The sequence below is a fragment of the Pinus tabuliformis genome, chromosome 7, assembly GCF_031772625.1.
Source record: "Pinus tabuliformis cultivar Carrire ecotype Pingquan chromosome 7, CPIR1, whole genome shotgun sequence".
Classification (NCBI taxonomy): domain Eukaryota; kingdom Viridiplantae; phylum Streptophyta; class Pinopsida; order Pinales; family Pinaceae; genus Pinus; species Pinus tabuliformis.
Window position 1 is genome coordinate 1,810,305,878 of NC_142293.1, and position 18,744 is coordinate 1,810,324,621.

At 40.7% G+C, this 18,744-nt stretch overlaps 1 protein-coding gene across 2 annotated transcripts in view; it reads left to right on the top strand.

Annotated features, from left to right (window-relative positions):
* LOC149255613 (uncharacterized) overlaps positions 1 to 18,744 on the top strand; it is a 105,000-nt gene that overhangs the window by 62,723 nt on the left and 23,533 nt on the right. For both annotated transcript variants that reach the window (XM_089460537.1, XM_089460538.1), the window contains one exon: positions 15,900 to 15,975. In XM_089460537.1, coding sequence (XP_089316663.1) covers positions 15,900 to 15,975 — 76 coding nt within the window. The remainder of the gene's footprint in view (positions 1 to 15,899; positions 15,976 to 18,744) is intronic.

Here is an 18,744-nt window from a genome sequence, read left to right on the forward strand (position 1 = left end):
TTATTATTATTATTATTATGATGTAAGTATTAATTATTATTATTTTTTTTGAAGTAACTTTATAAAATAATTATAATTTAACTTTATTAAATTATAAAGTTATAATATAATTTTAAAGTAACTTTATATTTTTTTATAATATAACTTTATAATTTAATAAAGTTAAATTATAATTATTTTATAAAGACTTTGTAGTAAGTTATTTGTTGGAGTTTATATATGAATAGTCGTCATAGCAATTTGAATGGTCATGACTACCCTTGTTGTCTGAGGCGACACAAATGGTCGGGCCCGCAAATCTGGTAGCGACGGTGAGTATAGAGTGCTCAGAAGGTAGGCGGTGGCCGATGATAGATTGCACGTAAGGAATTGTGATCGTGGAAGATTGCTGTTGATGGCGTTGATGAGGGTTAGGGTTTCCTTTAGCCACTTGGTTAAATGAATCTCCATACATGAACACATTCATCGTCCCTGCTAGTTGAAGAGCAATAATACTATTCACATTGAAAAGAGATGCAGGTTGCTGTTGATTGATTTGGTGTGCGCACTGTCATGACTATGACCTGCGACCACACTTTGAACTAAGAGGCTTTCATGTGTATGTGTTCTAGTGTGAGTAGATGAGAAGAGTTGATTGCTGCAATTATCCCACTGCTCATGTGAACAAGCAGTTAATGCAACTTGATCACTAAAGTAGCACCAACTCTGGTCATCCATGGAGGTAGTGTTATCAACGACCGTTTGAGGAACCTGTGCAACGTCGCCTTGCAAGTTAGTGCAAACCGTGCTGGTAGTGCCCCTTGCTTTGTTTTCTTGAATTCTTTCTGCAGTAGAAGAAGTGATAACTGAATAATTGTCATAGAATTTGAAGTTGATGTTGTCAATGCTTAGGTCGTTTTGAAGTTGTGGTGCTGGAGGAATGACCAATCTAGGACTTTTCTTTGGACGCAAAAAACAATGGTCAAGATTGTCATCACCAAACGGTCATGTCGATGATAAAATTTGATCTGCATCTGGGACAACAAGATGAATCTGATTACAATCAATGGCTCCCTCAATATTGGGCTTTGAGACACTGTCCAATAATGTGGGGGACTGTTGTTGCTGCTGCAGCAGGAAAGTAGAACCTACATTGATGAAATTGGGATAGGGTGCCAAGAAAACCATGGATTCAATGTCGACATATGCCTGGCAATGATCTTCAATATGATGCTGATACTGCAATTCCTGTTGTAGCACTTGCAGTTTTCTTTTTTCAGCGGCAACGACAATGGATTGTTCTATTGCATCCACTATCTTCCGTGCACTCTTGTTATTATTATCTTCCACGATGCATCTGAATTCGAGTTTTCTTATGGCTACCACAACCATTGCAAAGGGAGTCTCTAAATCGATCTTTTTGCCCAAAACAATTTTATCTGGAAGTTCGGTGATTAAATATGTATTTGCCACAAATATTGAATCAAATGTTTGATGGGCAGCTGTGTCATCATTCATTTCTTGCTGAATTTCCTTCATTCCTTTTTTCCTATTGAAAGACTGGCTTATTTTATTCTGGTAAGAGTGATCCATAGGGTCCTTTATATTCTCAAGATATTTAAAATGACCTGCATATTGACAACTACTGCTAGACAGGCTATACATTGTATTTTCCTCACTTGATTACTCCAATTCAACTATATTGGATATGGTTTTAACTAAATCAAAATCAATGGTTTCCCCGCTTTCAGCGTCAACTTTATCATGTTCTTCAACAATTTCTCTTAGCTTGGAATGCCATCTTTATGATTATCATAATCCATAATTGGCATAACCTGGAGAATGTAGTGATTCTTCATGAATAATTTTTGTAGATTCATTTTTTTCCTCCCTACTTTCATCCTCAGTTGTCATATATCCACTTTGATTATCAACCTTATTTAAGTCAATGTTCTCTTGCATTGTAGGAGTTGAATCTAGTGTTTTAAAAACCTTTAATGATTCTATATATGATATTTTTATTTACTGTAACAATTCTCGAATTTCACTTCACCTGCTCAATGATTTCAAGACATAAACTTAATGGCCTATTGTGCGGAGGATAACGTCCAAAGGCTCACATGGCTTTGATAACACTGAAGCGACACAACTCATAGTATTTGTGCTTTTTTAAATGTAAATACGCAAAGGTATTGTAAATAATATTTTTATTAATAAGATGAAATGCACTAGTGTGTTGAATGTTACAATGAGGGCCTGCTTATAAACTTATGTAGTTGTCCTTTCATGAATGGTCATGTCCATTAAAACATGCCTCTTCATTAACTAATCATTAATAAACTATAATTATAATTATTATTTATTCACTCATTTATTTTATTTTTATATAAATTGTATTTGTAACATTATACCACTGAAGCGACAAAACATTTAATATTTGTGTTTTTTAAATGTAAATACACAAATGTATTGTAAATAATTTTTTTATTAATAAAATGAAATGTACAAGTGTGTTGAATGTTACAATGAGGGTTTGCTTATATACTTAGGCAGGTGCCCTTTCATGAATGGTCATGTCCATTAAGACATGCTTCTTCATTAACTAATCAATAATTAACTATAATTATAATTATTATTTATTCACTCATATTTATTTTATTTTTATATAAATTGTATTCGTAACGATCATCAAAATCATTGCCTATCTTGGGATCTTTGTCTTTAATATCACCCTCTAAGCGTTAACATAAGATAGAAAAAACGTAGCATGTCAAGTCAAGAATTTGTTTGAGTGATGGGTACGTTTTTAGTAGGGTCATGATAGAGGAGTTCGACAACCAATGTCACTAATATCAAGGTACATAGAGGGATTAATGCTTTTGATTAAATATGAGTTCCATACCCTAGTAGATGACAAAATCCAATGGAAACATTGCAATCCCCTCAATCTTGAAATACTGAAAAACTAATAAGTCTGCTGGATTTTGAGTGAGATCTAAAATTCTACTTTCTCTATATGAAATCTAATGAGGTCAGAACCACTCTCAAACATTCTGAGTCATTTCATGGTAATGTAAAAAATTTAAGTAAAATGATGAAAATGAAAGATAAAGGTGAATGTCACTTTTACTTTAAGAATTTAACATTACCATGAATTGCATATCAATACTAGGGCCATAAGCTTGATCATTAGGCTGCCCCACTAAAAAATTCTTGTTTCTTTGAAAAAAATTGCGTTTGGAACGTGTTTGCAAAAAGAAATTGCGTAAAAGGCTAGGGAGTGATTTTTTTTAGGAAGTGCGTTTTGGGAGTGGATTCGGCGGGGGGGGAGCACTCCCCCGCAACCTTGGTCTTGGTGCGATGTCCCCCACATCATTCTTCATGATGGAGTTATATTCCTCCATCATGGCATCCCGCCAAACTTGCTATATTGCTGCGTCCTCTAAATTGGAAGGCTAGGAATCAATAAAGCTACTCATAAATGCCATATAGTTACGAACTTCTTCAGAAGCTTGCTCTCCCAAAATGCATTGCTAGGAGCCTTAACAAGCTTCCAGGCATCCCTCAATGCTTGTATGAACCATCGACGCCTCCTAACAAAACTAGGAGCTACTGACTTCTCATCCCCACTTGAAGGTTGAATCCTTGAACTAGAAGCCTATGGAGTCTGAATGTTGTTCACCTTTCAGAGCCTACTGCTGCTATTAATTTTTGGTATGTTCTATGCTTAAGAGCAATTTAATTCAATTTCTTAATTAGCCCAATATCAATATCCAATTTAGCAATCACATCAACATGATAGTAAAATGAAAATAGAACATAAACATAAACAGTAGAAGACAAGCCAAGACAAGAGGACACAAGATGTGGCACCAGCCAGGGACAAACCCCAATGTGGGGAAATCCTTGATCAATTCTTCTTATATTCTTCAATAGTTCAGCAGAGAGAGATAGTACAAATTTACAAATCTGATAATTTATGACAACAGCTGAAAGCCCTAACGAGAGAAGTCAACGCTGGTCAAACATGGTAGAATTCTTCCTTCAAGCAGCTTGATCAAACCCAATCAACTTCGGCCTTCAACAACAAACCCAAATAGTCCAAAACAACCCCGAAAAGTCCAATCAAATGCTGGTCAACGAAAGTCAAACTACAGCCAGCAACTAGGGCAGTCAACATTGGTCAAACCAGAGGTCAGATCACCTCGGTTTTCGTGCCAAAATCTACGGCTTGCCAAGGAGAAGCAACCACACCCAAAGCACAGTCAAAGAGAGGTCAATGCTGGTCAACGCAGCCCAAAACAGTCTCCCTATAGCTCGGTCAAACCTGGTCAACACAGTGAAACAGAAAAGTCCTCCTTCCTTCGCACGTGTGAGAGAAAGCTGCTAGATTTGCGTACCCAATCAAGTGAGAGAGAGATGAGTGAAGGTGAGATGATAGAATAATGACATGAGGTCTCCTCCTTTTATATGCAACATTGAGGATGAACTGGGGGTAAAAATCTCTGTTTTGATTGCTGGCCGACTTTGACAATTTGTTAATAATACAATTAAATTCATATCTTCATTTTTACTTGTCGGAATGAGATGATATTTAGATCAATCCTACACCTCTCAGAGAGAGGAATCCAAGAAAAATATCAGCTTTCATAAATAAGGTGACCCATACAGAGTTTGGCCCTAATTGCCAATTTTAACACTCCCTCTCAACTAGGGAGAACTCCATCTGCTACTCTATCTGCCAGTCTGTACTATGTCTACCATCAATGCACTGCTCTGCATTGCTTTGCTCTGCTGAACTATGAAGAAGAAGAAGTGATCGAGAATGTATCATACCATTCTCTACTGACCCGAAGTTAGTCCCAGATAAAAGAGAGTGTCTCATACCACTCTTACTGACCCGAAGTTAGTTCCAATAAAGAGAGTGTGTCATACTACTCTTACTAACCTGAAGTCAGTTCCAATAAAGAGAGTGTGTCATACCACTTTTACTGACCCGAAGTTAGTTCCAATTGATCCCAGATCAATATCATCCTAGCATAGGGAGTACGGTAGTACACAATGCGTCCATCGGTAGTACTATGGTCCCTATCCTCATTTCCCTACTCATTGGCTAGATGAGAGGTACTTCCCATGAGTCCTAGACTGCATGGGTAGGATGTCTCAGCAGGAGAAGGATGAACCATTCATCCTTCCTACATGTCGCCACGGGGTATCACAAGGGAAGGCTGAACCACTCACCTTGTACACAACAAACCACTAGGGGAAGGCTGAACCACTCACCCTATGGTTGCTCATTGCTCCAAGAAGTACCCCAAGGGCCCAAGCCCACTGGAGCTCCTAGAGCTCAATGTCCATATCATACAAGACCCTCATAAGAGGACCTTGTACACAACAAACCACTAGGGGAAGGCTGAACCACTCACCCTATGGTTGCTCATCGCTCCAAGAAGTACCCCAAGGGCCCAAGCCCACTGGAGCTCCTCGAGCTCAATGTCCATATCATACAAGACCCTCATAAGAGGGTCTCTCCACGATTCCTAGTCGTTCTCGGAAAGTCAAGAATTTGACCTTTCCCAGGGGCTTTGTCAGAATGTCGACGACCTGTTCATCAGTCCCAATGTGATGGAGCCTTATTGCTCCTTGTTGTACCATATCCCGAATAAAGTGGTACCTGATATCGATGTGCTTGGAGCGATCATGAAATACGGGATTCTCTGATAATTGGATCCCACTCTGGTTGTCGCAGAGGATCACGGTGGTATCCAACACATGTCCAAACAACTCACTGAAGAGCTTCCGCAACCAGACAACTTCACAGGAGGCCATACTAGCGGCTACGTATTCGGCCTCAGCGGTGCTCAAGACAACCGATTTCTGCTTCCTTCTCATCCAGGATATCGAAGCAGAACCTAAAGAAAAGCAGCACCCAGAAGTGCTTTTACGATCCACCACATTGCCAGCCCAATCGACATCCGAATAACCATGCAACCTCGCAGTGTATCTCAGTCCATGAGTGATTGTGCCCCAAAGATATCTCAGAAGATTCTTGGCACCAATCCAATGTGTGTGATGAGGCTCAACCATATATTGGCTCAGCATATTAACTGCAAAACATATATCTGGATGGGAGTTCACCAAGAACATCAACGTTTCTATGAGTTGACGATACTCAAAAGCATTTCCCAATACATGTCCAACAACACTACCACATAACTTCTTGAAGTTAAGTTCCATTGGGGTAGTCATAGGCTTGCAGTCCACCATTCCAAATCTTTCCAATATCTTCACAACCTATTTTCCTTGGGATAGGAAAATTTCTCCTGGCTTTTGCCAAACCTCCAACCCTAGGAAGTAGTGCATCAGTCTTAGGTCCTTCATCTCAAATTCAGAAGCCTTCTCCCTCTTACATTTGTGAATGAGAGGGTCTGCACCTGTCAGAAATAGGTCGGCCACATAAAGTACCAGTATGAGAGGTTTATCATCTTCAACCTTAAAGTAAAGGTTCGGATCGACTTCACTTCTAGTGAATTTCAGCTTCATTAGATAGCTATCAATCCTCTCATACCAAGCTCAGGTTGCTTGCTTCAAGCCATAAAGAGCCTTCTTCAACTTGCATACACAAGATTCCCGGTCATGAACCTCAAACCCCTCGGGTTGTTCCACATAGACTTCCTGTTTGATCGCACCATGCAAGAAAGCGGTCTTGACATCCATCTGATGTAGGTTCCATCCTTGCGACGCAGCAAGGGCTATGATCGAGTGGATGGTGGTGTATCTGGCAATAGGTGCAAAATATCTCATCATAATCTACACCTTCCTTTTGAGAGAAGCATCAGGCGACAAAGCGAGCCTTGAACTTTTCTGCACTTCTATCAATTCCATGCTTGATTTTGTAGAGCCACTTAGAGGTGACAACCGATTTGTCTTGGGGTCTAGGGACCACATCCCAGACATCATTCTTCATAATAGACTCGCACTCTTCATTCATAGCATCCTTCCAAACTTGTTGCTTCACGACTGATTCAAATGATGAAGGTTCATTTGGAATGATAGTGCTCATGGCGGTCAAGTATCCTTGATACTTGTTCGGCTTCTTGCTCTCACGTAAAGTCCTCCTCGGTGCAATATGTCTCTCGACATCTTCAAGAGTCTCCCTAAGCCATGAGGGTCTCCTCTTGTAGGAGGAGGGCTCTTGGGGAGGAGGATCAATAGGATCCATAGGTTCATCAATATCGACATCGTTTCGTCTTCTTTTTCACCCTGTCTTCTGGTGTCAGCTTCTTTGTCCTTCCTTGGGATAGGAAGTTTGTTGATCTTGCTAAGAGATATATCTTCGTCAAAGGTGACATCATGACTTATCTCAACTTCCCTTTGACCAGCCACATAAATTCTATAGCCCTTAGAATTTTTGCTATAGCCCACAACTATTCCTTTCTTTCCACATGCACCCAATTTGCTTCTTTTTTCTTTCGGCACATGAAAATATGCGGGACTTCCAAAACTCTAAAGTGAGAGACATCGAGTTTCTTACTAATGAACATTTCTTCGGGAGTCTTGGATTCCAATGCTTGATGAAGGCATCAGTTTTGAACATACATGGCAGTATTTGCAGCTTCGGCCCATAGAAACTTCGGAAGCCCTTGATCATGAAGCATGGAACGAACAACTTCCAAAATAATACGATTCTTTCTTTTTCCCACACCATTCTGTTCGGGAGTGTATTGTGTGTGGTCTCCCTCTTAATGCCAATGTTTTACAAAACGGACTCGGATTCGGACTCGGCCGAGGATCGACTCGGAAACGGAAACGGAAACGGCAATGACTCGGCCGGCTCGATTTCAATGACTCGGTCGTTGTAAAAAATACATTAAATATTTATTTTTTTATAAAAAAACATAATTTTAAATAGTTTAAACATAATTTTAAATATTTTCATTCAAGTTTCGAAACACACAACATTATAATATACATGGAAGACAACATATGATCAAAGTAGGCTCATGAACCAATCCATTATATCAAAATGGTACGGTGTACCCAATGGCAATAGTAAATACATAGTCAACTGTAGTCTGTCATACATGATCAAAGACTCAAGAGTCAAAACAAAATACAAATAACCAAGGAGGCTAGTAGCTACTGGCTACTGCCAGAGGAGCCAAGATCATCTCGACCAATCTCTGGATCATCATCATCAGAGGCAGAGCCAGACAAGGGGCCCCATGACTCCTCCTCATCATCATCGTCTCCACTGCAACTGTAGAAGTGGTGCCAGTACCAGTACCACTAGGCTGTGAAGCAGATGCAAGCTGAGATAGAGTACAAATGCGGCTGCGCTTCTGTCGTGGCTGAGCAGAGGAAGGCGAAGCACCTACAACTGGAGTCCTACTAGCTGGCTGTGAGACTGAGGCTGGTGGATTGGGATCTGCATTCAACTGAACACGCTGCAGTGGATCTCCAACATCAAGTTCATCAAGATCCTCATCAGGATCAAACTCTGGTAGACGACTCTCCACTACCCAATCTGATGTTGGATCAATGTCTTCCAACACAATGGGATCTGAATCAGGTCTTTTGTTCAGCAATTGGTTCCGTCTGAGCCGAAGGTTGTATTGGACAAAAACTAGATCATTCAACCGTTTTTGCTCCAAACGGTTTCTCTTCTTTGTGTGAATCCTCTCAAAGACAGACCAATTGCGCTCACACCCAGATGCACTGCAAGTTTGACTCAAAATACGAATTGCAAACCTTTGCAATTCAGGGCAGTGGCCACCAAAGGCCTCCCACCATTGTGCTGCAAAAAACATAGGAGTGTAATGAATTATGAGTTAGATGAAGGCTGAAGCTCAACAAAATTACAAATTATATCTAACTTGAAATTGAGAAATTGAAAATTGAAATTTTTGTTTACCTGGCTCATCTGCTTCTCTTGCAATCTTTGCTAGGTTCTTCCCAAAGGTACCTGTTGCATTGGTGAAGGATGTGACCTGCTGATGTATCAGTAGCTGATCAGACTCCGATGGGACCATGCGCTCAATGCAATCAACCAGTCCATCTCTGACCTCCCCCCAAAGCTCCTGACTCCTTAGCTTTATAATGATACCGTGGGTTCAAAAAATACCCAGCTGCATGTATAGGGCGATGGAGTTGATTGTTCCATCTTTCATCAATGATTGCCCAAATGGGCCCATACTTTGCCACTCTATCCTTGTATGCTGCCTTTATTTGCTCCTTTGCTTGATCCATAGCCTCATAAATGAAGCCCATAGCCAACCTTTCCCCATCCACCAACCGCAACACCTTAACTAGTGGCTCAGCAACCTTCACAATCTCTGTTGCCTTTCTCCAAAAAGTTTCATCATGGACTTTCCTTCTCAATTCTCTGCCTTCTGGTTTGTTAGACCAACTGCTATTATTCCAATCATCACTGGAAAACATCTTTTGCAAGTTTCTATGTTGGGAAAGCATAGATTGCAATGTCAAAAAATGTGTAGCAAATCTAGTGATGGCAGGCCTAATAATATCCTTGCCTCCAGTGTGTTTCCTCATGAGACTCAAAACCAGTGTATGATTGTAGATAAATTTTGTTATGCTTTTGGCATTATCTACAGTGTTTCTGACCCAATCTAATTTCCCAATATCCTCAAGCATGAGGTCTATGCAATGTGCAGCGCATGGGGTCCAAAAGATGGTCTTGTGTTTTTCCTCTAACAGTCTACCAGCAAGAACATAGTTAGAGGCATTGTCTGTGATGATTTGAACAACATTAGCCACCCCCACAACCTGAATAACCTCATCCAATAGCTGAAACAACAAGTGGCCATCTTTTACCTTATCAGATGCATCAACTGATTTTAAAAACATGGTTCCCTGTGGGCAGAAGACAAGAAAGTTTATGATGGTACGGTTTCTTTGATCAGTCCATCCATCTGACATGATGGTACACCCTGTTCTTGCCCATGATTCCTTGAAATCTTGCAAATACTCATTAATTGATGAAATTTCTTTCTGCAAACGAACCCCCTTAGCTCTTGCATAGTAGGGCCTTTGAAGCCTTTTCCTGCAGCATGTATGGCCTCAAACATAGGCTCATAATATGGTGAACGAGCAGCATTAAAGGGGATATCAGCATCATACCACCATCTAGCTATGTAGTCACAAGCAGTCTCCCTCAATTCTTTCTTCCAATGGTCATCTAAAGTGGGCTGAGAAAGACCTTTACTAACTTCGGGACCATGTGCATCTGATGGAGAGGAGGCTGAGTGAGTGAAAAAACTTTTGATAGTCCCATCACCCTTCATTCTACCCTTTCCCTTATCTTGAACAGAAGCATAAGAGGGAGGAACATAACGGAAAGGGTTTGATGCATCAGTTTGAGGGATAGAGGAAGAACCCTCAAACTCATAGTGGGGGTTGCCAGCCATCATTCTTTGTATCTCCCTCTTCCTCCCAATTTCATCCTGTATCTCTTTTTGCCTAGTCTTTTGTTCTTGAAATTTTTCAAAGCTTTCCAACAAAGTCTTTCTAATCTCCCCAATTTCCTTAGATTGACATGCAGTAATATTGCCTCTAATCCCTGCCAAGTGTTGTTTCAGCCTATGAATCCCCCCAGGACCTGACTTAATTTTCCTATGGCAAAACTTGCAACACATCTCATTATCAACCATTTCAACATATGCCCAAGCAGCATCTTTTGCTCTAGGTGCCATTTTTTGACTAGGAAAACAATCTGAAAATGAAAAAAAAAATAAAAATTGATTCAATGTTCATTTATTTGACTAAAAACACTCTCTAAGCTATCTTTATATGCACCTAAAATTTAATAAGTAAAAACAGATTTATAGAGGTGGAAAAAAATACCTCCAGGCACAAACTGCCTCCTCAAACTTGCTCCAAAAATCAGCTCCTCAATGCTGCTCCAAATGGCTGCCCAAGAAGCTCCTCACTCCAGCTACAATGCTCCTCCAAGACTCCTCACTGCTGCTCCAAAACAAGCTCAAGAACTGCTCACTAACTCTCAAAGAAGACTCTCACTCAAATGCATAAGACTGCTGTGAGTGAAATGAGAGCATTTGGCTGTCTTAAATAGAGTTTGGGAGGGGGAAATGGACCCCAAATGCATTTAACTAATCACATAAACCTTTTCATGTCCACAAACCCTAACCAAATCAGCCAAAAATCAGCAAAAAGTTAATTTTTTCATGTTAAAACGCTGCCCAGCGGTTTGGAAACGGTACGGCCGTTTTTTGACGTGACCCGGCCGGGTTGACCGGGTCAGCTATGACCCGGCCGAGTCATTGGCTGACTCGGCCGGGTCATAGCTGACCCGGTCACCGAGCCGGGTCATAGGGCCGTTTCGAAATTTTTTTGGTTGACCCGGATCGAAACGGCCGTTTCGGAGTCAACCCGGCCGTTTCGTAAAACACTGCTTAATGCCAGCTTCTCTGCAATAGTCATGGAATTTATTGGATTCATACTCGGTCCCATTATCAGTCCTCAATATCTTGATTCTCTTCTCAGATTGATTTTTCGATCGTGGCTTTGAAGTGACTGAACCAGGTGAACACTTCATCCTTCTTTTTAAAGAAGTAAATCCAAGTCTTGCGAGAATAGTCACCTGTAAAGGTGAGATAATATAAGTATCCTCCCAAAGAGTTTCGGTGGTCTTGCTATTACTTGAGGGGAATGGTCCCCTTGTAAGTTTCCTTCGGCACATCCTGGACATACACCTTCATGCTCTACTTTGAACTCGGGCATACCTGTCACCATCTGTCTCACATCGGGTAGAGCCTTATAATGAAGATGGGTAAACCTCCGGTGACAGTTAAGATTGTAGAGATGTGTCAAAAGACATGGCTCCCAATGGACTTCCTCCAACTTGATACAAGGTGTGAACCCTGAACCCAAGAGTAAAAGCATCTTTAAAATTTCTTTTCCAAACATGTACCTTTCCATCGATGAATATCACCTTGTATCCTTTGTCTTCCATTGCCGAAATGGACACCAGGTTCTTCTTGAGATCAGGTACATATAGAACTTCTTGTAAATGAATCGTGTTACCTTGATTCAATTGAAGGGTAACATTCCCTACTCCCTTCATGGGATAGGTGGCATCGTCTCCAAGAATAATCTCCAAGTTTGTCTCCTTCTCTATTAGATTGGAGAGAGCTTCCTTGTATTCGGTGAAGTGCCTTGAGGCACCACCATCAATTAGCCAATTCCCCAAAGTGTCCGGAGGAGAGGTAGTGGAGAGGGTTGATATAAGATAGTATTCCTTTTGCTTATTGTTAACAACATTTGATTCTTCATACCTAGAGTTACTTGCTTTCTTGGAGGGTTGACCATTTCCATGATGTCCCACATTCCTTTTTCCTTTGCCATTGAACCTGTCGTTCCTTTAATTGTTGTTGTTGAAGTTGCCCTTGGAGTGATTGTGATCATCATCATGTTATGTGTCCCTTTTGTTTGGACACTCCCTTGCATAGTGGCCAAACGTATTGCAAACAAAGCACCTGCCCTTTCTTCCACCCTTAGATCTAGGCTTTCCATTGAAATGACATTTAGACCCTGCATTATTTCTCCTTTGGGAATGAGCGAAGAAAGCAGTGGGGTTGCCTCTATTAGAAGGCATTTCTTGCTCCACCATTCATGTTTCTTCTTGAATGCATCTTGACATCAATTCTTCAAACCCTGGAATTCGATCATTATTGAGAATAGTGGTTCTAAATATATACCACTCAGGTGGGAGTCCTCCAAGGGTAGTGATAGTAAGTTCCCTGTGAGGAATGACCTCTCCAATCGACAGAAGATCATTCTTGATCTCAGTGATCCTTAAGAAGTAGGTTTGAATATCCTCGTCCTTGCCCTTCTTAATATCCTTCAACTTATTTTTGAGAAATGAAATTTGATTTGTATCACTAACCTTGAACATGCTAACCAACCTGTCATAGATCTCCTTGGAGGTGTTCAAATCGGAGATGTAGGCCACCAGATGCTTGTCGATGGAATCTCTGATAATCTTCTTTGCTTTGACTTCAGCCTTATTGTACTTGTTCTTCGCAACAGCCGGTGCATTTGAAGGAGGCTCAGGGATTTTACCCCTCACATAGTCCAACACTTCTTCTTCTTCCAATGTTAGATCAAGAGACATCTTACATCCATGATAGTCAGACTTTTCATGGAGCTTGTCTTTAGCCGGGAAGTGGGATGAGGAACCCATTGAGCCTTTGTCCTTGTCCAACTCTCTTTAGTGATTGCTCTCACTCTTTTTTGGGCTTTGTCTTCACCTCAGCTCCCATACCATGTTAATTTTTGGTATGTTCTATGCTTAAGAGCAATTTACTTCAATTTCTTAATTAGCCCAATATCAATATCCAGTTTAGCAATCACATCAGCATGATAGTAAAATGCAGATAGAACATAAACATAAACAATAGAAGACAAGCCAAGACAAGAGGACACAAGATGTGGCACCAACGAGGGACAAACCCCAATGTGGGGAAACCCTTGATCAATTCTTCTTATATTCTTCAATAGTTCAGCAGAGAGAGATAGTACAAATTTACAAATCTGATAATTTATGACAGCAGCAATAAAGCCCTAACCAGAAAAGTCAATGCTGGTCAAATAGGGCAAAATTCTTCCTTCAAGCAGCTCGGTCAAACCCAGTTAACTTCGGCCTCCAACCGCCAACCCAAATAGTCCAAAACAACCCCGAAAAGTCCAGTCAAATGCTGGTCAACGAAAGTCAAACTGCAGCGAGCAACTAGGGCAGTCAATGTTGGTCAAACCAAAGGTCAGATCACCTCAATTTTCATGCCAAAATCTGCGGCCTGCCAAAGAGAAGCAGCCACACCCAAAATGCAGTCAAAGAGAGGTCAACGCTGGTCAATGCAATCCAAAACAGTGTTCCTCTAGCTCGGCCAAACCTGGTCAATCAGTGAAACAGAAAAGTCCTTCCTTCACACGTGTGAGAGAAAGCTGCCAGATTTGCATACCCAATCAAGTGAGGAGAGAGATGAGTGAAGATGAGATGATAGAATAATGTCATGAGATCTCCTCCTTTTATATGCAACGTTGAGGATGAACTGGGGGTGAAAATCCCTGTTTTGATTGCTGCTGACTTTGACAATTTGTCAATAATACAAATAAATTAATATCTTCATTTTTACATATCGGAATTGGATGATCTTTAGATCAATCCTACACCTCTTGGAGAGAGGAATCCAAGAAAAATATCAGATGTCATAAATAAGGTGACCGATATGGAGTTTGGCCCTAGCTGCCAATTTTAACAACTTCTCATCTTCTGTCACTGGGTGGGGCTCGTGAGACTTCCTATGTGCCAAGTTCCCTTGAACTTTAGATCTTGACTAACAAGCGTCTTCCTCTATGCTGGAATGAACATCCTATATGCTTTTGAAGTCACATTGTACCCCACAAATATACCCTTCTTGCTTGAGGGCCTCAACTTTGTCCTCTTCTCCATAGGCACATGGATGTATACTGGACAACCAAAGATGCAAAATTACCCCATCTCTAGCTTTACCCTAGTGAATGCTTCCTTTGGGTTCTTTCCAATGTAGAGGAAGACAGTTCGCCTGAGGGCCTCAACGTTGTCCTCTTCTTCACAACCACATGGATGTATACTGGACAACCAAAGATGCAAAATTGTCCCATCTCTAGCGTTACCCCAGTGAATACTTCCTTTGGGTTCTTGTCCCCCAAGATCTTGTGAGGACACCTTATGAACATACATAGTTGTATTACATGCCTCTGCCCAAATAAACGTACGCAGATCTTGGTCATGAATCATAGACTTGGCAACTAAGATGATGGACCTATTCTTTCTCTCTGCAACCCCATTCTACTATCGGTTATATGAGATTGACAACCCCTTCTTGATCTCCGCCTCCTCGTAGAAATCCTTGAAATCATTGGTAGTGTGCTCACCCCAATTGTCAGATCTCAAGATCTTGATCTTCCTTTCTGTATGGTTTTCCACCTAAGCCTTAAACTCTCGAAAATTGACTTACGACCTCACCCTTGGTCTTCATAAAGTAAATTCAGGTTTTTTTGAAATAGTCATCAATGGATGTCACATAATACAATTTTCCCTACATTGATGTCATTGACATTGGTCCACACACATCTGAATGAATTAGATCCAAGATACTCTTGAACCTATGCTCTGTTAATTTTCCAGTGTTCTATGCTTAACACAATCACTTATTCCAATTCTTATCCAATTAACAATCAATTCTTCCAATATAATTCAATCTTCCAGCAACAATAAGCAATTGTAGATAGAACAATAAATCAATGCACAATAGAAGACAACCAAAAACAATAGAGGCACAATATTTGGTCAAAGACCAGGGAAAAACCCCACAAGGGGAAAAACTTATCTACATATCTTCTTTGTTTTTAACATCACAACCTATTTTTCATTAAAATAGCTGGTCTACTCAAAAAGTTATATTTTATCTTTTGAGTTTTACTAAGTTTTCTTAATCTCTAATCCCAAATTCTTGTGGTGATGAACTAAACAATTCTTTTGTGGGATTTATTATGATTGTTGCCTGACGGTTAGCATGTATTTTTCAGTGATCTCAAGCGTAGCCAAGTTTCCGGTATCCTCTTTCAACATTATTTTGGCTGTTAGTTCCACCTTCACAGATTTTGTATTGCGATTTGTTATTTTAGTATTTTTTTGTTTTGTTATGGAAAATATAAACAGTAATTTGTCCATCAGCATTGGGGTTAATTTGTGCATATGAAATTTCTCTATGAAGTCATTGTGTTTTGATTGACTGTACACAGGCATGTAGTTTTACTTCCTACATGTTGATGCTACAATGAAAATATTTGTTTGATTCAATTTTTTACTCATTTGTATAGATATTTGATATTGGCAGGTTCCTTTGGAACCACCAAATTGGGAAGATGTTTTCGAAGACACAAGACTACCCCTCATGGTGGATATTGGAAGTGGTATGGGAATTTTCTTACTATCTGTTTTGTACGAGTTAAACATATGATGTGCTGTGGTTTCCATATGCAAACACAAAGAAGGTGATAAAATTATTTTGATCTCTGATACCACGTTGAAATATCTTTTTTTGGCTGGTTAAAAAAGGTTTTGAATTAAAAGATTTAATTATAGAAGATAATAGCAGTTCGCCTCCCTCCCGCCAGGTGGAAGAATATAAAATGATAAAAAAAATGTTACAAAGTTCAATATAAAGTTCTTGATGAGATCAAACTTATTCAAACATTAGACAATCTGAAAGACTACTGATATGAGTACAATAACAACAATGCCAGAAGATACCCACACTCAAGAAACTAGACGAGGTAAAGTATGCAAGTATTATAGAGGAGATTGCCAGAACCAGAGACATGCTGTACATTCATCTTCATTACTATATATAAAATACAAAATTGTAGGGGGAGTGTTAAGTTTAGGTATGTTCTATGCTTAGAGCAATTTATTTCAATTTTCACAGTTAGCTCAATATCTTTTCCAGATTATCAATCACATCAGCGTTAAAGTAAACTGCAGATAGAACATAAACATAAATCGCAGAAGATAAGCCAAAACAAGAGGACACAAGATGTGGTGCTAGCCAGGGACAAACCCCAATGTGGGAAAACCCTTGATCATTTCTTCTTATATGTTCTTCAATAGTTCCGCAGAGAGAGAGAGAGAGAGATCGTACGTTTACAACAGAAGTCAACACTTTGACTTATCTAGATAAGAGCATAGATCATCTCTAAGAAAATGATACATGAGATCAGTTGAAGACATGCTGCTTCAACTGATTCTCCAAGGTGACTCCTTCACCTATCGTTGTGCTGCATTTCGTCATCATGCTGCACCTCACCGTGCTGCACCATGCTGCACCCATCATCACTATGCTGCATCTCATCATGCTTCATTAATCATGGTTATACCCATCACTGTACAACATTATGTGCCATTTGATCTAGGTGGATGTTGGTGGCCACCCACCTATCCCATTTGGACCCCCAAAACTGTCTCTTTCAGTTTTTCAGTTTCCTTAATTATAGCGCAATTTACTATTTTTAGTAGTTTTTCGGGTCCTAAACTTCCGGAGCCGTTTTGAGGCCCTAAACGACGTTTTTTGGGAAATCTACCTCTGCGATTTTTTGGGTAAAAAATCGTCTTTTCCGTCGTAGTCCTCGGAGAGATCTTTCCAACGGGCTATCATGCGCGTCAAACGGAGATCGTATGCCAAAGTTACGACCCCGGGAAGTTGATGTACCAATTTACCCAAACGGGGCCCATAGTTTGGCGTTTCATCTTCTAGGGTTAGGTTTTGGAATGTTAAGGGTTTTCCATTGTTTCTCAATAATAAATAGGCCTTCGAGCCTCATTGTAAACACAGTTCGAAACAGTTCAGAGGCATGTAGCCGACACATCTCTTCTCAGAGATAAGCTACCATCGCCCTAGCTGGGTTATTTCTATTTGTAAGCATATTTCAGTATTCTCCATTAATGAAATGAAGTATTATTTCCGCTGCATCTCTGTTTTTATGGTTATCACATCTCTGTATTTATGGTTATCTATGTAATCTATTGCGTTCCTGCTTAAATCCGGATCAGTGGTATCAGAGCGGTCTGCTTTTTCTCTGTTTTTCTTTGCATGTCCCCAACGAGGTCGGGATATAAGGAGTTAGGGCTTGAATTGGTCGAACCTTTGCAAGACCAGCGTCGCAAATCTCGACGACCTCCCATGGCGGATGAGAAGAAAGACGAGGGGGCAGGAGATCCTATCAGAATCTTGCTCGAAGAAGCCCTCGAGCGGCAAAGGAACGCGATGATGGATAGCTTTGCGCAGATCCTTCAGCGGCTACCCAGAGGCGACGCATCGACTTCCAACAGCTACTCTGGAAACGCCACACCGTTTAAGGTACAAGTTAATTTTGAAATCCCCATCTTCGAGGGTCAAATAGATGCAGATGCCGTAGATAAATGGTTAAATCTGCTAGATGGGTATTTTTCTGTTCATGAATTTTCAAGTCGGGAAAAGATTGTTTTCGCTCTTCTCAAAGTAGTGCCCCACGTCAAGGACTGGTGGGAAACATACTGCGAGCAGAAGGATGAAAGTACAGGCTCACTGTTTTCAGCCGCCCCCACTTGGAATGACTTTCGGGATGCCATCAAGGAGCAGTACTACCCTGTCAAAAGCTATGAGGACAAATACATCAAATGGACCACACTGCGGCAGGGACGAGACCAAGATGTACCAGAGTTCACAAATATTTTTCATACCCTTCGCACACAGTTGGGTATCAAAGATTCTGAGCTGCATTTGGTACTCAAATACCGCGGCTGCCTACACAGATACATCCAGGAAGAGATGGAGTTCTTGAACATCTCCTCACTCGGCACAACATACCGATACGCTGTCAAAATCGAGCAAAAGTTCAAACAGAAGAAGCGAGACTTTGGATCTGCAAATCCGAAGCCCAGAGGACAAAGCCAAGGCGGGGTGACCCAAGACAACCCCTCTAAGTTGCAAGAAAAGAACAACACCACGAAGCCGAAGGACACAGGAAAGTGGTGTGAGTTCCACAAGAGTCCTGCTCATAACACAAGTGAGTGTCGGACCAAGCAGTCGCTGGTGGCCGAGTTGAAGGCTTCCGAATCAGATGCATGTTCTGACTCTGAGCCGGAACCCGACAAGGGGGATGGCAAAGGGAAGCAAATCATTGATGCGGATCCTAGTGCCACTG